The sequence below is a fragment of the Bubalus bubalis genome, chromosome 16 (assembly GCF_019923935.1).
Source record: "Bubalus bubalis isolate 160015118507 breed Murrah chromosome 16, NDDB_SH_1, whole genome shotgun sequence".
Classification (NCBI taxonomy): Eukaryota; Metazoa; Chordata; class Mammalia; order Artiodactyla; family Bovidae; genus Bubalus; species Bubalus bubalis.
Window position 1 is genome coordinate 19652405 of NC_059172.1, and position 20514 is coordinate 19672918.

Here is a 20514-nt window from a genome sequence, read left to right on the forward strand (position 1 = left end):
TGGTGTAGCCAAAAAATAACTAAAATTATAAAAAATAATATAAAATAATTCCATCTATATAACCTATTCTTTTTTTTTTTTACTGAATAGCTCGTCAATTAATAAAGTTTATATGTAAGTTTTCACAGTGTGAAATCATGCTTTCACCAAAATCCTCCAACCTCCCAAGTCCCAGCCCTTAATTCATCTATCTTTTTATTAGTCTAGAAGCCTGGAATGACATCCACCAAATGTGTACATGATTATTTGGAGTGGTAGGATTTGAGTTGTTTTTTTTTTCTTCATGTTTTTCCATACTTCTTTTTTCAAATAGTGATCAGATATAGTTTAAATTCCACTGTTCTGTGAAGACTTAGCTGACTGTCAGGACCAGAAATTATTTCTTTCTTCTCCATCATCCATATCCCTTACTCTGCAGCACTTGCACGTTATATACATACTCTCTGAGACCGATGCTATTTGTAGACATGCAATGCATTACTGCTGTAGCAGCTCCCTGGAAGTCCAATCTGTGGTTCCACCATTAGCATTGAGTTCAGTTCAGTTCAGTCACTCAGTCGTGTCCGACTCTTTGTGACCCCATGAACAGCAGCATGCCAGGCCTCCCTGTCCATCTCCAACTCCTAGAGTTTACCCAAATTCCTGTTCATTGAATCAGTGATTCCATCTAACCATCTCATCCTCTGTCATCCCCTTCTCCTCCTGCCCTCAATCTTTTCCAGAATCAGGGTCTTTTCAAATGAGTCAGCTCTTCGCATCAGGTGGCCAAAATATTGGAGGTTCAGCTTCAACATCAGTCCTTCCAATGAACACCCGGACTGATCTCCTTTAAGATGGACTGGTTGGATCTCCTTGCCGTCCAAGGGACTCTCAAGAGTCTTCTCCAACAACACAGTTCAAAAGCATCAATTCTTTGGTGCTCAGCTTTCTTTATAGTCCAAATCTCACATCCATACATGACCACTGGAAAAACCATAGCCTTGACTAGAAGGACCTTTGTTGACAAAGTAATGTCTCCGCTTTTTATGCTGTCTAGGTTTGTCATAGCTTTTCTTCCAAGGAGCAAGCAACAATTTCATGGCTGCAGTCACCATCTGTAGTGATTTTGGAGCCCAAGAAAGTAAAGTCTGTCACGATTTCCATTTTTTCCCCATCTATTTGCCATGAAGTGATGGGACCAGATGCCATGATTTTAGTTTTCTGAATGTTGAGTTTTAAGTCGGCTTTTTCACTCTCCTCTTTCACTTCCATCAAGAGGCTCTTTAGTTCCTCTTTGCTTTCTGCCATAAGGGTGGTGTCTTCTGCATACATGAGGTTATTGATATTTCTCCCGTCAATCTTGATTCCAGCTTGTGCTTCATCCAGCCCAGCATTTCTCATGATGTACTCTGCATATAAGTTAAATAAGCAGGGTGACAATATACAGCCTTGACGTACTCCTTTCCCAATTTGGAACCAGTCTGTTGTTCCATGTCCAGTTCTAACTGTTGCTTCCCGACCTGCATATAGGTTTCTCAAGAGGCAGGTCAGGTGGTCTGGTATTCCCATCTCTTTCAGAATTTTCTACCGTTAGCATTACAGGGACCAATTAACCTCAAGAAAAGATGATATCTATCATGAGTTTTGAGTTTCAAATTACACTCAATGCCCCAGGAAGCTGTTTAATTTTGCATTTTTGGCAAAATTTGACTTCCTGTTTCTAAGAAAGCCTACTCAACCAAAGAAAGGACTTTGCTCAGCTGTTTAAATTTCAGGATATTCTTCCTCTAGCAGCTTAAGGCTTCATGCAGTAGAAATGTCATTGCTTGGGAGCTGTGTTCAAGTTCCAATTCTGCTACCCGGGCAAATTGTTTAATCATACGAAGTCTCCACTTCCTCCTCCCAAGGGAAAGATGGTAACAATGCTATTTACCTACTTCATAGAGTTAAATGAGATCATATAAGTAAAGTGCATGGTACGCTCCCTATCAGAGTAAGCACTCCATAAATATCAGCCCTCACTGTTACCCTTAAGTCATATTCCCAGGAGCTGCTTTCCCAGATGGAGATATGGTTCTTAGATCCTGAAGGGCAGCTTTCCCTGGAGTTGACCACATGTGTCCAAGGATCCAGGCTCTGCGGCTTTTGTCTCAACTCCCCTCACTTCCACAGCCTTACAAAACCATCAGAGATAATTCCACGTTTACCTTTGTTCACCAATGCTTCCCAGGGCAGAATCATAAATACTTAAATATATTTCAGATTACATTCAAACTTAATTTCGTAAATTCTTGAAACTTTCTATTTGGGACAACCTCAGACATGATCTAGTCCAACCTGTTGACTTACAAATGAAGAAACCAAAGCAAGAGCATTTAAGAAACTTGCCTAAAGGCCCATGGCCAGTTAGTAATGGAGCCATGCCTGGAACCCAGGTCCTGTCTTCCAGCAAGTCCCTATTATGGATTGCTTTGCCATGTAATATGCTGGTTAATTGGCTCTCTCCCCCAGAAATTATAAGCACCAGCTTAGAACACCTGCTTGTTCATGAGGAAGCTGAGGTTTAGAGGTTAAGTCATTGGTCACCTAGGTCACCCAGCTGGTCAGTGAAGGTATGAGATTTAGAACTTGGATTATTCCCATTCAGAAGCCTATACTTTTTATTCTACTAGCCTGTTTTCCAGTCTCAGTGACTTAAAGATATCTCTTTTCTCAAGAAAGAATGAACATCAATGGTGGATGCAGAACAGTGGTGTAATAACAGGAAGTCAAGGGGCTCATACACTAACCTGCTGTGTGAACTTGGACCAGTCCTTGACCTTGCCTTGTACTGTGTCTTAAGCAGCAAGACTGTGGCAGCCTCTACTGCAGTGCATGGCACCCGGGATGCCATGGAGATCCATATGGAGCTGAAGATTGTTGACTGTGGGAAGCCCTTTTCCCCCAGTACCACACAGCCACCACGTTCTTTACTTCTTGTTTTCCCTCTCACAGGACACCTCAGCGGAGAGTCCATCACAAGCCCGGAATCCTGTGTCTCCCTCCCCACTCAGGTGAGGCGTGTCCTCAGGTCAAAATGAAGAGATCGCCTCTGTTTTCACAGCTTTAGCAGGGATCACTGGCTCTATCAAGTGTGAATCCACTGTTTGCTTTCCTTTTTGTCTCTCTGTTTGCCATTGGAAAAGTCCATTAGTGCTGAATGACAAGACTAAATAGTCAAGGGGAGAACAGTTGATGTGTTAATAACTCTTGGGTAAATACCATTTGTTATTGTCACCACTGAGGCTTTCAGAGACATGGCACCATTCCGGGCCCTGGACTGGAACTGTCGTCTTGTCAGCTCTCCGTCTTTCAGCAACCTGGAAAGACAGGTTTGGAGAGGGAAGGAGTCTGAAAGGGATTGGTGAGCAAGAGGAAGAGAAGGTATGGGAAAGAAACAGGGACTCTGAAAGCAATACAGAGAGTGAGAGAGAGGAGGGCAGGCTCATATACGTGCCCACATGTGCCTCAGCACACACACATACACAATGATGCCAAGGTGCGAAGTCAGAGAGCTGGTGATTAATGAAATTTTTACCAGATTTCATAATCTCTTATATTCCTTCCTTCCCAGTGCTAGGGATCTCTGCATTCATCACATTTTAGCAGCTCTGACTTTGTTCCTCTGGTTCCACATCTGCTCTTCTACTGATATGCAAGATGTGCAATTTGTCCTACTGAACCTATCTGGGACCCAGAGGGGAGGTGATGTTGAAGAACCAGTATAAGATTCAAAGGGTCAGCATAAGAAGGTCACATGGCATTACCATGGAGGTCAGGAGAAAAAACTTTGTAAAGGATATCTCCATGTTGCGGAGGATGGTAGAATCCACAATCAGGAAAGCTCACATTTGCATGAAAAGATTTGTGAACAGAAAAACTGGGAAACTGGCTTCTGCTCTTAGTTAAGAGCCTGGGTGACCACCTTGGATCTGTATATTAAGTTCTCTGCACTTTTATTATGGTGTGTGTGCTCACATGCTCAGTTGCTCTGTCATGTCCAATACTTTGCAACCCCATGGACTGTAGCCTGCCAGGCTCCTTTTTCCATGGGATTTTCTAGGCAAGAGTGCTGCAGTGGGTTGCCATTTCCTCCTCCGGGGTTTCTGATGGCAGTTTGAACCAAATGATCTTCCAGCTCCAAGCATCTCTGGGACTGAGATCTTAAGGCAGATCAGACACTGAATACTCTTTGAATCATCATCTCTGGCTAGGAATGATCAAGTATGACTTTAACACAAGGTAAAATGGCTTGAAAACAACCATGTTGGCTAGAGATCATTGGGTTCCCAGACTAAAGACCTTAAATACCTATCTTAGAGTCGTCACAAATTTAGTAATAATTCGTTTACATTGCTTAGTGGTTAATTCTTTTCATAGCACTCTCCAAGAGAGGCAATAGAGCATCGGGACTGAGACACCAGCTCTGGACTCAGCCAGCGTGTGCGTGCATGCTGGGTGGCTTCAGCTGCGTCCCACTCTTCACGACCCTATGAACTGCAGCATGCTAGGTTCTTCTGTCCATGGGATTCTCCAGGCAAAAAAATGGAGTGGATTGCCATTTCCTACTCCAGGGCATCTTTCTGACCCAGGGATCAAACTGGCATCTCTTACATCAGCCTGCATTAGCAGGTGAGTTCTTTACCACTCAGGCAAAAGTTCAAATCTCAGCTCTGCCACACACCAGCAGGGTGAAGTCAGGTAAGATTCTTTGCCTCTCTAAGCCTCAGTTTCCTCAACTACGAGATGGAAATAACAGTGAACTTATCTCATGGGCAAAGATTTAAAGAAACAAATAAATAAACAAATGCAAAGTGTTTAGCACAGTGCCTATCTGTATAAACCCTCCATAAATATTAGATTCTGCCCACTCCATTCCCACAACACTGCTGGGAATTAAGTGTGTATTTCCATTTAGGAGAGTAAGAAACTAAAGAATGGAGAAGTTAAATGACATGACCGCAGTCTCCAGCCAGTTAGAGTTGAAGCCAGGACCAGAAAGAAAATAGCCTGTTCATCCTTCATATCATCACAAAGTCTCTAAACTGAGCTTTCAAGAGCCTAAGCTTTGAGGGTGAGAATGTAAAGAGACGAGGGTAAGGGCTAAGGATTTTATCTTGGGGAACACATGTCGTTAGAAGGATGGGAAGAGTAAGAACTGAAGAATGAGGAAAGCAAGAGAAGAAAACTGTTGCAGCAAAGGAAATGGATCTTTTCCAAAGTAGAGAGGGAGGTCTGCAATATCAAAAACCATGAAGTCAAAAGAAAGGTCTTGGAATTCGAAAACAAAAAAAGTCCTTCATTTATTAAACAAATATTCATTGAGCCAGATACATATGTTAGGCACATCCTAATGCTAGGAATATGTTGGTGAATGTGGTGGACAAGATACCTGCTCTCTTGAAGCTTCCATTCTAGCAGGGAATATAAATACTGTAAGAGTAACCTAATGTCCTAAAAATGTAATTTCAAGCAGTGATAGTTCTAAAAAGAAGATAAAATTAGGATAGTACAATAGCAAGTCATGGAGAAGGTGGGTGAGGACCTGAAGCTCAAGTGATTAACAAAGGTGGCTTTAGGAATCTACCAACCACAAGGCCATCAAAAGTGTATTTTAGGTGAAGGGAACAACTGAAACCAAGTCCCAGAGGTATAGATGAGTTTGACTATGACCTTCAGGGGGCATTTTCAGTGACTTGATATGAACAGGGGCCAGATTATGGGTTAACAGAAGAGATTTGAGACATAAGGAAATAAGAGTCTATAGGTCAACTGGGCTTCCCTAGCGGCTCAACAGTTAAGAATCTGCCTGCTAAGGCAAGAAACACAGGTTCAATCCCTGGATCAGGAAGATCTCCTGGAGAAGGAAATGGCAACCCACTCCAGTATTCTTGCCTGGGAAATCCTATGGACAGAGGAGCCTGGCGGGCTACAGTGCATGGGGTCACAACTGAGTGACTAAACCACCACCACCATTGGCCAACTACTCACTCAAGAAGTTGGTCTTGAAAAGTAGGAAGAAAATGGTATTCATGGCATTTATAGCTGACAGTGGCAATATCAGCTATTCCTATTTTGGATGTTTCGTTTCCCTTCCCATTTCAGTGATATCTCCTCAATACCAAATTTTCAACCAGAGAGCCACATTCTTGGAACATTCACATTATAGATGGGGAAACAGTGGCTGACTTTATTTCTCTGGGCTCCAAAATCACTGCAGATGGTGATTGCAGCCATGAAATTAAAAGATGCTTACTCCTTGGAAGAAAAGTTATGACCAACCTAGACAGCATATTCAAAAGCAGAGGCATTACTTTGTCAACAAAGGTCCGTCTAGTCAAGGCTATGGTTTTTCCAGTGGTCATATATGGATGTGAGAGTTGGACTATAAAGACAGCTGAGCACCAAAGAATTGATGCTTTTGAACTGTGGTGTTGGAGAAGATTCTTGAGAGTCCCTTGGACTGCAAGGAGATCCAACCAGTCCATCCTAAAGGAGATCAGTCCTGGGTATTCTTTGGAAGAACTGATGTTGAAGCTGAAACACTAATACTTTGGCCACCTCATGCAAAGAGCTGACTCATTTGAAAAGCCCCTGATGTTGGGAAAGATTGAGAGCAGGAGGAGAAGGGGACGACAGAGGATGAGGTGGTTGTATGGCATCGCCGACTTGATGGACGTGGGTTTGAGTGAACTCCGGGAGTTGGTGATGGACAGGGAGGCCTAGCATGCTACGGTTCATGGGGTCACAAAGAGTCAGACACAACTGAGCGACTGAACTGAACTGAACTATAAAATATTTGTGGGATTTGGAGATAAGCATACTCAATTCCTCCCACTCCAAGACTCCACTGACAGCATGGAACTTGTTTGCACTCGTAGATAACTGTCACCATTCCAGCAAACACAGAGGTATTTGCTTTGGATCTTTACTAATTTTTTGTTCTCTAGAATTCAGGGTCACCTCTGGTTTCTAAGGCTTAGTGGATCTTATTTCACTGTTGATTAGTTTTGCTCACTACCCTTGCCCCTTTCCACCCTTACCCCATCCTCCCAAGTCAGATTCTAGAGCAGTGCTGTCCATTGGGACTTTCTTTGATTATAGAAATGTTCTATATCTGTTTATCCAATAGAGAAACCTTTAACCATATGTGACTACGCATATGGTAGTGCAATTAACAAGCTACATTTTCATTTATATAATTTTAACTAACTTAAATGTTAATCACCACATGTGGGTAGCACCTATAGTTTTGGACAGACAGATATTTCTAAAGAGTTAAAATTCAGGAGAGTTCCTGTTTCCCAAAGAGGAGACTCTCTGCAAGATCTTCATGATTACTGAGAAATGTGTCAGTGCGAATAACTCCCAAGGCAATGAGGGAATTTCTCCTCCTTGGAGAAAAATGGAATTTATATAAAGTGGGCCGAGTTTGATGTGCTTGAATATTATCAGCATACTAATTTGGCCTGAAAATGAAAATACTGCTTCCTGTAGCTCAGAGAGGTCATCTCAAAAGATCATCATTTCCCTAACAGTGTTCCAAAGGGTGCTGATTCCATGAAGTCTTCTTTGATGAAAAAGTTCCATTGTCAAGTAAGCTTGGAGAATTGGGAACACTTTTTCACCTCTCTTACGGATTCACAATGCACGTCATAACACAAAGGCTCTGGAAAATCCCACAGTGAATAACTCTGTAATACATCATTTGACTCAGTACTATTTCCTCAATGTCTTTAACCATGAAACTCTGTGTGTGTGTGTGTGTGTGTGTGTGTGTGTGTGTGTAAGACATTAGTGTTCCGACACACTAGAGACATATTAGGGTTATGAGTATGGACTTTGGGGGGATGCCCTGGTGGTCCAGTGGTAAGGACTCGGTGCTGTCACTCTGCCACAGCCCCTGTTAAGTCCCTGGTCAGGGAACTAAGATCCTGCAAGTTGCCTGGTGCAGCCAAAAAAAAAGAATGTGGACTTTCGGAAAAAGAGAGCTGGGTGAACAATGCCAGTTCCACCAATTACTACTAACTATGTGGAGAAGGCAATGGCACCCCACTCCAGTACTCTTGCCTGGAAAAGCCCATGGACAGAGGGACCTGGGGTGCTGCAGTCCATGGGGGTCGCTAGGAGTCAGACACGACTGAGCGACTTCACTTTGACTTTTCACTTTCATGCATTGGAGAAGGAAATGGCAACCCACTCCCGTGTTCTTGCCTGGAGAATCCCAGGGACGGGGGAGCCTGGTGGGCTGCCGTCTATGGGGTGGCACAGAGTCGGACATGACTGAAGCGACTTAGCAGCAGCAGCAGCATGTGACCTTAAGAAAGCCACTTCACCTTTCTGACCTTCATTTCCTTCAGTTGAAAATTGAAGATAATATTTATATATAACGGGAAAAAAATGGAAATTATATAAAGTGGGCCGAGTAGATTAAATGCAATCATGTATACAAAGAACACATCCCAGTTCCTGGGATCAACTGCTTCTTCCCCAAGTTATTTTCATTGTGACTTATGAACTTAAGTGACTGAAGGACTGCAGACTCCGCACCCCCAGGAGAAATGTGCTATGAACTGGTAGAACGCATGTCCTGCCTGGAACTATTTTTAAGTGTGGTATTGGAAAGCTGGATGTGACAGTGGTCTTTTCCACCTCCCTTTCTTCATCCTTCACCAAGAATGTACACTCAGCATTGAATGGCTTCCTGCAATTTATTCTTAACAGAACAGCTAGAAAGACCCTTTCAAACCAGCATAGGAGCACGGCATTCCTCTCTGGCTCCCCATCTCACTCAAACTAGAGCCTTCAGCACGGCCTCCAAGCTCTAACATTATTTCCTACTATTGCTGAGTCTATCTTGCAAACAGACTACCCTCCTTTTCTTTGGATATCTCAGGAACAGGTGTCAAGAACCTCAGGAAATTTGCATTTGAGGTGCCTCCAATAGGGTGCCATCCCTTCCCCCTCTCCGCCCCAGCTATCTCCACAGTTCCTTTCCTTCCATCTTTCCTAACCCTGCCAAAACTTGCAAGCACCCCCCCATACTCCAGCATACTCTACTCCTCTCCTTGCTCTACATCTCTTGACTACACTTCTGATACGCCATGTTGTCTTTGTCAATATCTTGTTTCTTGTCTGTTTCCATCCAATAGAACATAAATGTCACGAGAGCAGAATTTTTTGTCTCTTTCATTCTCTGCCGTAATTCAGTGCCTAGGACAATGCCCAGCCCGTAGGAGTAGATGCTCAGTAAATGATTATTGAGTAAACACATCCAGAAACTGCCTACGTTGTGTTGCTACAGACTAAGTGCATTCCCCTAAGCCCAGTTTTGGATGGCTTGTTGAAGCATGAAACACACAGTTACAGGCTGGTCTCTGTAGTTTTTATTAGTGTTTTCTGGGACCCATCAAACAAACAAACAAAAAAACCTGTATTTTGAAAAAAATAATTCTTTCATAAAACAGAAATACTCAGTTTGAATTTAACACAGTTTCAAGGGCAAGGTTTCTGATTGTTAAAAAAATAGCGGCAGTAGGGTTGCGTCCCCAAAAAATGTCAACCCAGAAGCCAGATGGGAAGAAAAGCAAGAATTAGGTAGACAGTTACAGAAAGATTAATCCCAATTAAGCTAAACTCATGAAGGCTTACACATTTCAGTGGTTTGCGACACCCAGTCTCAACATGTTTTTATTCAATGTTCTCTCTCTTATTCCAGAAATGGAATCCTGAGAAGCAATGCTGAGGCTAATTCAGCTCATGTACTTTCTTTCACACAGGAAGTAGCCATTCCATGGGCTCCTCTGGAGTTTCTCTTACACCCCATAGAGTTAGATAAACTCCTCCTGAAGATGGTTCCATGCTGTGCACACAGGTAGGCACTCAACAAACTTTTTTTTTAACTATAGAAGAATAATATAACTGCCTTTTTCTCTTACTATTTTAACTTCTCCTACATTTTATACATTTGAAAAACAACACACTTGCAAAACTAAAATCTAACATGCATGACTAACCTTATCAAAAGATCCCTCAATATTTTTCAAAAAGAAAAAAAAAATACAAACCAACCACAAAATACTAAAACTTAGAACTGCTTTACACTTAAATAGAAATTTACATCATATAAACATTCATCATCTTCATCGTTTAAGACAGGTTCAAGGTTCATGACTGGCTTCTCATATACTGGGTAATTCTCACAGTTCCCAGTGAGGTGACAGAATTCTCACACAACATAGGTTGATTTGCAGAACCAAATAACCTGTTTTGGTTTTATTTCAGCGCAGGTAGGAAGGCAAAGTAAAGAACCTCATAGTAAAATGTTCATCTGACAGATAGTAAGTCCTTGAAGTTTTGACTGTTGTGCTCTTTGTCCAGTAAAGAAACAATTTACATCACAATTATGGATATGGGCTCCCAATCCGAGGAGTCTTCCAGAAGACATTTATTCATTAACTCAACATCTAGTTACTAAGGACCTATCTCATGTAGGTATTGAAAAAACAGTATTGCTAAGATATCATCCCTGCCCTCACAGAGCTTACAGTCTAGCGAGAGAAGAGTTTGAAAAAGAACAAGCCTTATGATCCAGCAATCCCACTGCTGGGCATACACACTGAGGAAACCAGAAGGGAAAGAGACACGTGTACCCCAATGTTCATCGCAGCACTGTTTATAATAGCCAGGACATGGAAGCAACCTAGATGTCCATCAGCAGATGAATGGATAAGAAAGCTGTGGTACATATACACAATGGAGTATTACTCAGCCATTAAAAAGAATACATTTGAATCAGTTCTAATGAGGTGGATGAAACTGGAGCCTATTATACAGAGTGAAGTAAGCCAGAAAGAAAAACACCAATACAGTATACTAACGCATATATATGGAAATTAGAAAGATGGTAACAATAACCCTGTGTACGAGACAGCAAAAGAGACACTGATGTATAGAACAGTCTTATGGACTCTGTGAGAGAGGGAGAGGGTGGGAAGATTTGGGAGAATGGCATTGAAACATGTAAAATATCATGTATGAAACGAGTTGTCAAGTCAGGTTCGATGCACGATACTGGATGCTTGGGGCTGGAGCACTGGGACTACCCAGAGGGATGGAATGGGGAGGGAAGAGGGAGGAGGGTTCAGGATGGGAAACACATGTATACCTGTGGCAGATTCATTTTGATATTTGGCAAAACTAATACAATTATGTAAAGTTTAAAAATAAAATTAAATTTAAAAAAAAAAAAGAAAAAGAACAAGCAAATTTCAAAGAAAAACTCACTGCCCTGGTCTGTGCTGCTCAGAAAGCAACTTCCAGAAGTTGTAGGCACGTTGTTGAGGGTCAGGGCTTTGCTTGTTTCATCAAGTCAATTATCTAGAGGCCCCAGATGATCTGAATCTAGTAAAGTCTTAGCAATACATTTCCTTCCTCAGGTTCCCATGCAAAAATAAAATAAGAGCCCAAGCCTTTAGTGTAAGAGGGGTTTAAGGAGGCCATGTGTAGTGATCATAGGAGTGTTGGCTCAGATGAGAGCTTCTCAAGTGAGAAGCTGTGAGTTGCCAAAAGAAGGGGGCTTCACCTGTTGCTGGCTTGTTGCTGAGATTTTGCTCTCCCTTGCAACACTGGGGTGGGAAAGATTCTGTGCACACCCCAAGTTGGCATGGCTCAATTACCTTGAGTTCTCCAAGTCACGAATAGCACATAGAAAATGCATCAAACTCAAGCCAAGACAATAGAGATATATGCTGAGAACTTAATACGCCAACCTATTTAAGTAGGAACCAGGTGCCAAGAAACCGTCACTTTCAACAGATAACACAATCTGCTAATTATCTGCAGTGTTCCAGTCAATACACCCCAGACTCACTACCTAGCAGGGGTTGCTCTTCAACAGAGAGGGTGAAGAAAGAGCCAAGACCAATTTGGAGGAACAGGAGAAACTTACAGTTTTGAGGAAGGGAGAGCTCAGAGAATGATCCAGGCAGCTTAGATGATGAACAGGCCAAGCCAGAGGACAGCAGAGAGCAAATTAGCAGATGTCTCTTAATAACTATACACAGACATGCAAACATTCACATGTTTACATTAATTCAAATATCTGGAAGTTTAATCTCTTCTGTGGAAAGTATGGTCAACTGCTGGGAAAGCCTCAGTTCTATAGCCTTGCTTGGAGAACAAGGTTTGTCTTTCTTGTGGGAATGTCTCAGATTTGTGCTGCTCATCGTCCTTCTAATGAGAGCCATGATGGCCAGTGACCTTGGAGCACAGCTTAGTGAGATGAATGACCTTCTGAAGGTACAACTGAGTTGTTTTTCTTTCTGCATGACTTGGTCTCCTCTAGAGGTGCTACTCAGCATTGTCAAAGTACAGATACTGGGGAAAGTCTCTAACTCCTTCCTGGCCACAGCTCCTGAACTGAGTTTTCTGTTTTTCTCTTCCATCTTCCTTCCTTTCCATCCTTCCTTTCTGTTTTTCTCTTCCATCCTTTCTTTCTTCTTCCTTTATTCCTAAGGAAGTCTTTTTTTGTTTGTTTGTTTTAACATTCCTCTAGATCCAAATCTAGGCAAGACAGCATTCACTTTGGAATGAGTTAAAATGCGACAGGAAGGTTATCCCAAAGAGGAAAGATTATAAGAAGCAATATCTGCAAATGTGTCTCCCTGGCACTAACCTCTCTCTGTCGGTCTCCCTCTCTCTCCTCTGTGTTTCCTTCCACAATATCATTTTTTCTCTGTTTTGTCATTCTACTGAAAATGTGTTGTATTGTTAGCCCTTGTTTAAGTTATCTGATTCTAGCTCTCATCTGGGGTTCTGAAAAGAAGTCCCTCTAGCGATTTAAACTCACTGTCACAACATTTTAAAAATGAAAAATAAGTTGACTTTAAAGTCTTCACTCCAGGGATTTTTGTTGTTGTTGTTCTGAGAGTAAATCACCATCTTCATCTTGACTGGCTAAACCAGTGGTTCTCAGTTAAGGGCAATCCTCCCACCTAACCAACCTGGGGGACATTTGGCAATGTCTAGAGACATTTTTGGTTGTCGCAACTTTGACGACCACAGTGCTATTGGCATATAGAAGGTAGAGGTCATAGATATGCTAAACATCTCAAAACACAGACTACAGCCAAAATAATACACAACGAAGACAAATTCAGCCAAAAATGTCAATTGTGCCAATTTTGAAACCACAGACAATGGGAATACAAGAGAAAACTCATCATCTCCTTTTCCCACTTATTTTTTAAGCAATTAATATAAAAATAACCAAGGCTAGACCTTCTCTTGAATAACCAAAAGTAAGCAGAGGTGGCAATTGAAGTTTTTCACCAATGAGTCGAGAAGGAGGAGGGAAGATAGACTTCATCCCAGGTAAATCATTCCTGAACGAGTATAAAGCCCCCTGCACCATTATTCTTCTCTGATTTAAACAGGAAAGTTATGTGATTATGCAGTGATTACAGCCCACCCTGGACTGTGGAAGTCCTCAGTCTCCACTCACTCACTCCTGAAGGTCAAGGTAAACATCCCAAGCATCCTTCTGGTTCATCCCATCAATCTGAGACCCTGAAGTTCATCCTGGCGACCACATCCACCTCACTTGAGGAGGCAACGTGAATGCTTACGTGTGGAGAACACGTCACCTTTTCCTAAATCATTTTGTATATAAAAACATTTAATGCCCTCTGATTATTTTTCTTTCTCTTAACAAGAAGCACAAGACTCTGTCCTTCTTGCAGCAGAAAAGAAGTTCACAATAGAGTCAAAAATCACAACCAGGCACAGCGTCATATTTCACAGAAAACTGTGTACATTTGTTCCCCATATAGGACATACTTCAAAAGTAACAAAATAATTTTATCAACTGTCATGTTCCTTCTTCCTGTTAGAAGTAGATGTATTTTTTTCCCCCTCGTGGTACATAAATATCAGAAAACAAGTAGTCTTTGAAATATTTACGTCCGGGAACTTCATGGTTGGTTATCATTTGGGGGGTTGTTTAGCTTTATGTTCAAGGGTGTCAGCAGCTTCAGTTTTCATTTTCCCTCCATCCACGTGCATTCTTGCCAAATTTATATACCAGTCTTCGTCCATCCACACGTTCCAGAATTTCTCTTTTGTAGTAATATCTGTAACAAAAGACATTGCGTAAGGGGCCTGTTCTAATTAAGATGGCTGCGGGAACAAATGGTCACATGGTCTTATCATGTTTGGAGACGTGAAACTCCTAACCTCATGGCTCGGCTGAGTTTTTCGTAGGTCATGCTGCTGTTGTTTTTCTTTTTCCCCCATAGCTGGGCCACAGCCTCTGATTTCAAGAACCTGAAGATGCCCTCAGACCGGTCTTCCCACTTGATTAACCCTGGATTCTTGTCTGGGTTTAGCAGGATGTCGCGGATGAATTCCCATAAGTGAGTCCCTCTCGGATCTGAGGCCAAGTGGAAAAGAAGAGTTTATTCACAGCTTAAGTCACAGCAAAGAACAGCTTGAGGAAGCCTAGAGTTGAAACATCTTCCATCAAGTAAGAAATACTCAATACCTTGCTACCCACCTATGACACCATATCACAGCACCTCCAGTACTGAGTGTTTAAGAATGAACTAGCAGAATTTTTTAATTTTACAAGTCAGAAAACTGAAGCATGGATAACTTAACTGACTTGACCAAAGCCACACAAGCAAATTAGCGGCAAAGCCAAGACAAAAGAATAGGTCTTACCTAGAGAACAGATTTGTGGTTGTCAAGGGGAAGGGGTTGGGGGATGGATGGAGTGGGAGGTTGGGGTTAGCAGATGTAAGCTGTTATAGATAAAGTGAATAAACAACAAGGTCCTACTGTATGGGACAGGGACCTATATTCGATATCCTATAAATAAACCACAATGGAAAAAATATTTTTAAAAAGGATGCAGAGGGAGGGGATATATAGATATAGATATAGATATGACTGATTCCTGTTGATGTACAGCAGAGACCACCACAATATTATAAAGCAATATCCTCTGGTAAAAAATAAATAAAATAATAAAAAAGAATGTGTGTGTACACACACACATATATATATATGTATAACTGAATCACCTTGCTGTACAGCAGAAATTAACACAACATTGTAAATCAATTTCAATAAAAAAACAAATTTAAAAAATCAGTCCTAGATCACCGAGGCTAGTGGGAGTATCTTCAAAATATGGTTGACAGATTGCTGGGGACTCATTTCAACTTGTTACTTCCCAGGAGAACAATGCTCAACCACTTTTATTTACTAATAGGACCTCAACCAATTGGACAGCTGCAACCCAACAATTGTGTGTCAGCCAAATGCACAGGGTTCTAGAACTCTTAGGCCTAGAATATATTATGGTGGGGTCTCACGGGGGTTGAGGGAGTCAATCTGAAAATAAAACAGCAACTGTAATGACATTAGCAACCAAGTTCAATTCTATCCCCATTGGATTTGTGACACACAGCTCCCTCCCCAAGCCCCAGTTAGCGAGGCTGTGTCCCTTCAGTCCTTCAGGATGACGTGGAGTAGCAGATAGCAAAGATGTCCAACCACTACAGTTTCCAGATTATACCACCTCGATCTCTTTTCCCCACCAACTCCACATCTCTGATATTTCATACGCTTTCATAAGATTTTATTATTGGGGGAAATATAGCTCCACAAAAGCACTGCTGATGCTTAAGAATAAACAATATTTCTTGAAACAGTAACTCAACAAAAGAAAGAAGCCAACATTCAGCAAAAGAAAAAAAGAATATACCTCAGCTGTTTCTTCCCACCTTTCTCCTCACCCCACCCTTTTTTTTTTTTTTTTCTGGAGAAAGGGAGATAGCCCACCGCATGCCTGTAAAAAGTTCCCATTCACAGAGGTCTCAGTGTTAGAACAAATAGAACAGAGTGAGGAGGAAATATCCATTGAAACTCTACTTTGAGAAACCACTGCAGAGGGGTTGCTTGGCCAGCAAGTGATGCCTCTCTTTTCACACCCTACCCAGTCTGAGGTGAAGAAATGCAGGCAGCAGGAAGAGACAGTGTTTGCCTTAAAACTGGCGGCCTCCAGCAACCCTCCACTTGAACGAAAGGAACGGCCAGGAGGCAACTGAAAGCCAGCCAACTTACTGTGCTTTTTGGTGTGGGGCTTGGTCGGGTGGTCTTGCTCCTTTTTCATATCAGGTGACTCTGCTAAAGAGAAGACAACGAGAACTGCTTCATTTCCCTGTTTCCTACAATTGTCATCTTCATTTGTCCATTCATTTCACCAGGATTTATTACACACCTACTACATGCCTGGCACTGCTCATGTAGTTGGTCATGATCAAAACAGAGCAGAGATGATAAGTGCTCCAGAGAAAACATTTCAGGATAAGAAAAAAAGGGTAGACATGTGGGAATGGGAATAATTTGCAATTAAATATAAGGTGGTCACAGAAGAACTGATAAGGGGACCAGAAGGGTGTGAGGGAGACAGTCACACAGAGAACTTGTGGAAGAACCTGCTGTGCCTGAGAATAGTAAGTGCAAAGACCCTGAGGTTGATGTGCACAGAATAGAAGGAAGCCAGTGTGGCTGTGAGCAAGGGGCAGAGGGGAAACAGTGACATTCAGATCACTAAGGCCTGATAGGATATTTTGAGGATTTTAGTTTTTATTCTGTGAGAGATAAGAAGCCATTGAAGGATTTATGTCATCAGTTTTTTTTTTTTTTTAATGAAATACCAAAATGTAAACATTTAAAACAAAGAAAGATGACTTTTAAGCCAAAGGAGTGCCTTTTTTGGCATGCAAAGTTACATTTTAATTAGCCAGACAAAGGTGCCATTGACTGGCCTGAGCTCAGCACAGAGGGCCACAGTGGACTGTGGAAACACAAATTAGTTTAACAAATGACTCATTATGGTGACCCTTGAGATTATCAACAAGAGAAAATGACAGAGGCAAATTTGTGAAATAAAACTTGTTAAAAAGAAAACTAAATGACTTAGCAGTGTGTGTGTGTCTGTGTGTATGCCTGTGTTTGTGTGTGCCTCTGTGTGTGTGTGTGTGTGTGTGTGTTTATATCAGTGGGCATGTCCAGTATCAGGAGAACTAAAGCAGATCTTACCAAAAAAAAAAAAAATCCCACCATCAAAAATCTGCCAACTTGAATACAGAGCTGCTTGTAAGTGGTAGCCAATCCCGATAAGAAATTGGACCAGTATATCACATCTCTTCTGTGGGCATTACATCAGAGTTCCCTCACTTAGGGTTTGCTGACCCACATGTGGCTTTCAAGAGCATTTTAATCAGACCAACACTGCTGGCAAAGGAAGAGGATCCAAGCATTCGTGATTGTCAAGAGTGGTTCATTATTCAATAAGGTTTGAACATCATCAGATCCTAATGAAAATGGTAGACTAACTCTTGTTTCTTTAGCACTTACTATGTACCAGGCACTGTGATCAGTACTTTACATGAAGCACCTTATGTGATTCACACAATAACCCTATGAGGAAAGCGCTATCAGGATCCAGAGGTTTTACTCATAAGCACTCTTCTATGCCATTTACAAAGATGGTGCCACATAACAGATTTCATAAATGCCTTCCCTGCCAAGAAGCAGGTTCAGTTCTGCAACACTCAGGTCAGTGGGGAGAAGTCATTCCAATTTGATGATTCTGTATTTCCCAACGTGCATAGACACATTCACCTATCTGAGCACCCAGACTGTCACAACTCAGAGCTCCCAGCAGCTTGAAAGTTGTGGTGGGATGGATGAAAGAGTTTTAATAAGATCTGGTTAGAAGAGAAACCTCTTTTTCTGGTGGTTAAATGCACCGCCACCCTCCACTCACCCCCCAACTCCCCCCACCTCCACTACAACAATGTCAGCAGGAGGGTTTGCACCTGACTCAGATTTCTCTGAAACCTGGAAAAACAAATTCACAGAAAATGCAAGGAGACTCCACTCTCTCTCTCTGTAGGTTTCGCAGTGAGGTTGCGACATCCCATCAGGATGTGACAATATTGCAACAGGTTGGCACCCACCCCGGTTTCCAAGTGATGCATCACTCTGACAGGGCCACGTTGTTCTGCAGACAAAGAGTGGCATTTACCCAGCAGGCCACAAGCAAAGCTTATTTTCAAATGGCATCCAGGAGTGGTGCAGGGCCATTATTTCAGAGCCAGGGTTGAAGTCAGAAAAACCCAAGTGTAAGTGTCTCTCAGCTTATTGGCCTCAATCCTTACTTAGGGGTTGCAAGCACATGTAATGCAAGAATCAATTACTTTGGGAGATTGAAGTACCTTTAGAATAAACTGGAAACCTTGGACCCTCTCCCCAGAAAAAGGCACATATGTGTGTACACTCATGAAATTCTGTAACAGTTTCAGGAGTTTGTGGGTCATTTAGCTGTCCATGGATTCCAGATTAAGAACCTCCAGACCAGCTACACCAAGAGGAAATGTTCTCTTTAAGATGTCAACCATTTACCCAAGCTAGACTTCCGTCCATCTTAAGGAAGAACCTCAGCCAAAAAAAAACCCCTCAGTAAAAATGTGACCATCATCGTATGGAAGAATATGCAGCCACAGGCAAAAAACACTCGAATTTCTTCCAGCCTCTTCTAGTCCCCAGTGCGTGCGGGGCAAGCTGTAGAATCACCCACCTGCCTCAGCACTAAAATCTTTTGATCTGAAACTTCACCTTCATATGCTGGTCTCTCCCCCTGGCTCTTCCCCTGGCCCTCAAATAAAAGTCAGAACCTTTGAAGTTAGCCGTGTGGTTAAGTGACTCATCCTTATAAAATAATAGTTTGCTCTGAGGAAGTTGTCCAGCTTGGTTTTCTCCTGCTCTGCTTCCAGGCACCTCAGGCCAAGGTCCAGTCTGGACCGGGGCAGCACCAAGGCACGAGTTTATGAAGAGCTCCAGAGCATGACTTCAGCTAAGCTGCCTTGCAAGAAGCAAAGAGTAGAAACATTTGCATATGATTCAGCTGTGAGCCATTTCTTTACGGGATATACAAATTTCAGTGTTATAATAGACCATGCCACCCTCGCTCTAGGCTCAGCGAGTCGGTGAATAAACACATCAAGCCTGCGTTGGCATGATTGGCTTGAGGACTATCGGGCAGATCAGGAACACTGGCGGCAGCCATTTTATGAAATGAGCAGATGACAGAGAAATCAAAACACGGCTGCTTCCCCACCTGTGTTTATCAGTGAGGGCATCAGTTTATGTGTGGCCTCGCCTCATTGTGGCTTGTAACTTGCATTAAAACAAATAAAGATACTTAACTGCCCTCCATTTCATGGGAGCTGGAAATCTGAAGACTCGAACGAATGACAGGTCTTTGGGACAGGGCTCGGGGGTTGTGGCAGGGTGAGGGGTGGAGGTTCGGGGGTCCTGGCCCCATTCAGTAGAGATAACTATTCTGAAGGGGATTGGTCCTTACAAGGCTGTAATTAACTATTCTACCTGGAGGGCTTGTTACCCCAAAGAATTTACCAACCCAGACACTGAATTGATTAAGTGATCATTCTGATAGAGCTCCTGAATGGATTATCTCTTTTTTCAGCCTGTGTTACAATTTCAGGATAGGAATCCAGGATAAAGAGATTAAGAATCAATGAAGGGACTTCCCTGGCGGTTCAGTGGTTATGACTCTGTGCTTCCACTGCAAGGGGCGTGGGTTCAATCCCTGGTCAGGGAAGTAAGATCCCCACATGCCCAGTACCAGAAAAAAAGAAAGGAAATTTCTTGAACTGAATAAAAATGAAAATACAACATATCAACTTTAAAAAAATTTTTTTAAAGAATCAAGGGGTGTGAAGGAGAGTAGATTTATAAAGCTCATTTTAAGAAGGACTATTCAAAAGTTGAGTAAGTGAACTCAGAAGGCAGTGAGTTCCCCGTTACCTCCACAGGATCTACCCCACCCAAGATCAAATTCATGTCTCCTCCACCTCCTGCATTGCAGGTGAATTCTTTATCCCTGAGCCGCCAAGGAAGCCCACAAACATGAAAACAGACATTGGTCCCTATTGATTCTGAGATTCTAGCAGGTAAGTCAGGATGCAAAAGAGAGCCGGGTCGCCTGGCGTGAGGGCAGCAGAGCTGTGAGGACTGCTTTTGGTTTCCCAGGTGCCTCGAGATCTAACTACTCCTGAGGCTCGGGAAGTGGCTGGTTTAACCTCATTCTTAGTTGCAATCTTCTGCCCAAAGCCAAAGACTCAGGACATGGGATCAATACCTTAGGAAGCGTGGCAGGAAGGCAGAGGGTGACGAGGGTGGTCTCTTCAGCTCTGAAAACCTTAGTCTTAACTGAATGGCAACAAAATTTTACCCTGACTGGCTCAATTCCTCCAGAATGGCAAATCCACCACAGAATGCTTCCAGTGTTTGATCTAGTTCCCTAATTTCAGCAGATATTTAGAGTGACAGACAATGGGATGGGCCACCGGGGCTCCAGAGGGGGAAATCAAAAAATGAATCAGCCTTCGCTCTTCACCT

The 20514-nt window shown here is 42.4% G+C and overlaps 1 protein-coding gene across 3 annotated transcripts in view; it reads right to left on the reverse strand.

Annotated features, from left to right (window-relative positions):
* Positions 1–11254: 11254 nt before the first annotated feature.
* Positions 11255–20514, reverse strand: part of EHF (ETS homologous factor) — a 43216-nt gene continuing 33956 nt past the window's right edge. For 2 of the 3 annotated variants that reach the window (XM_006062378.4, XM_044929269.2), the window contains exons 7-9: positions 16147–16209; positions 14254–14449; positions 11255–14150 (exon numbers count right to left, since the gene is read on the reverse strand). In XM_006062378.4, coding sequence (XP_006062440.3) covers positions 14051–14150; positions 14254–14449; positions 16147–16209 — 359 coding nt within the window. In that variant the 3' untranslated portion in view covers positions 11255–14050. The remainder of the gene's footprint in view (positions 14151–14253; positions 14450–16146; positions 16210–20514) is intronic. The other variant, XM_025266241.3, reaches the window with a different exon arrangement.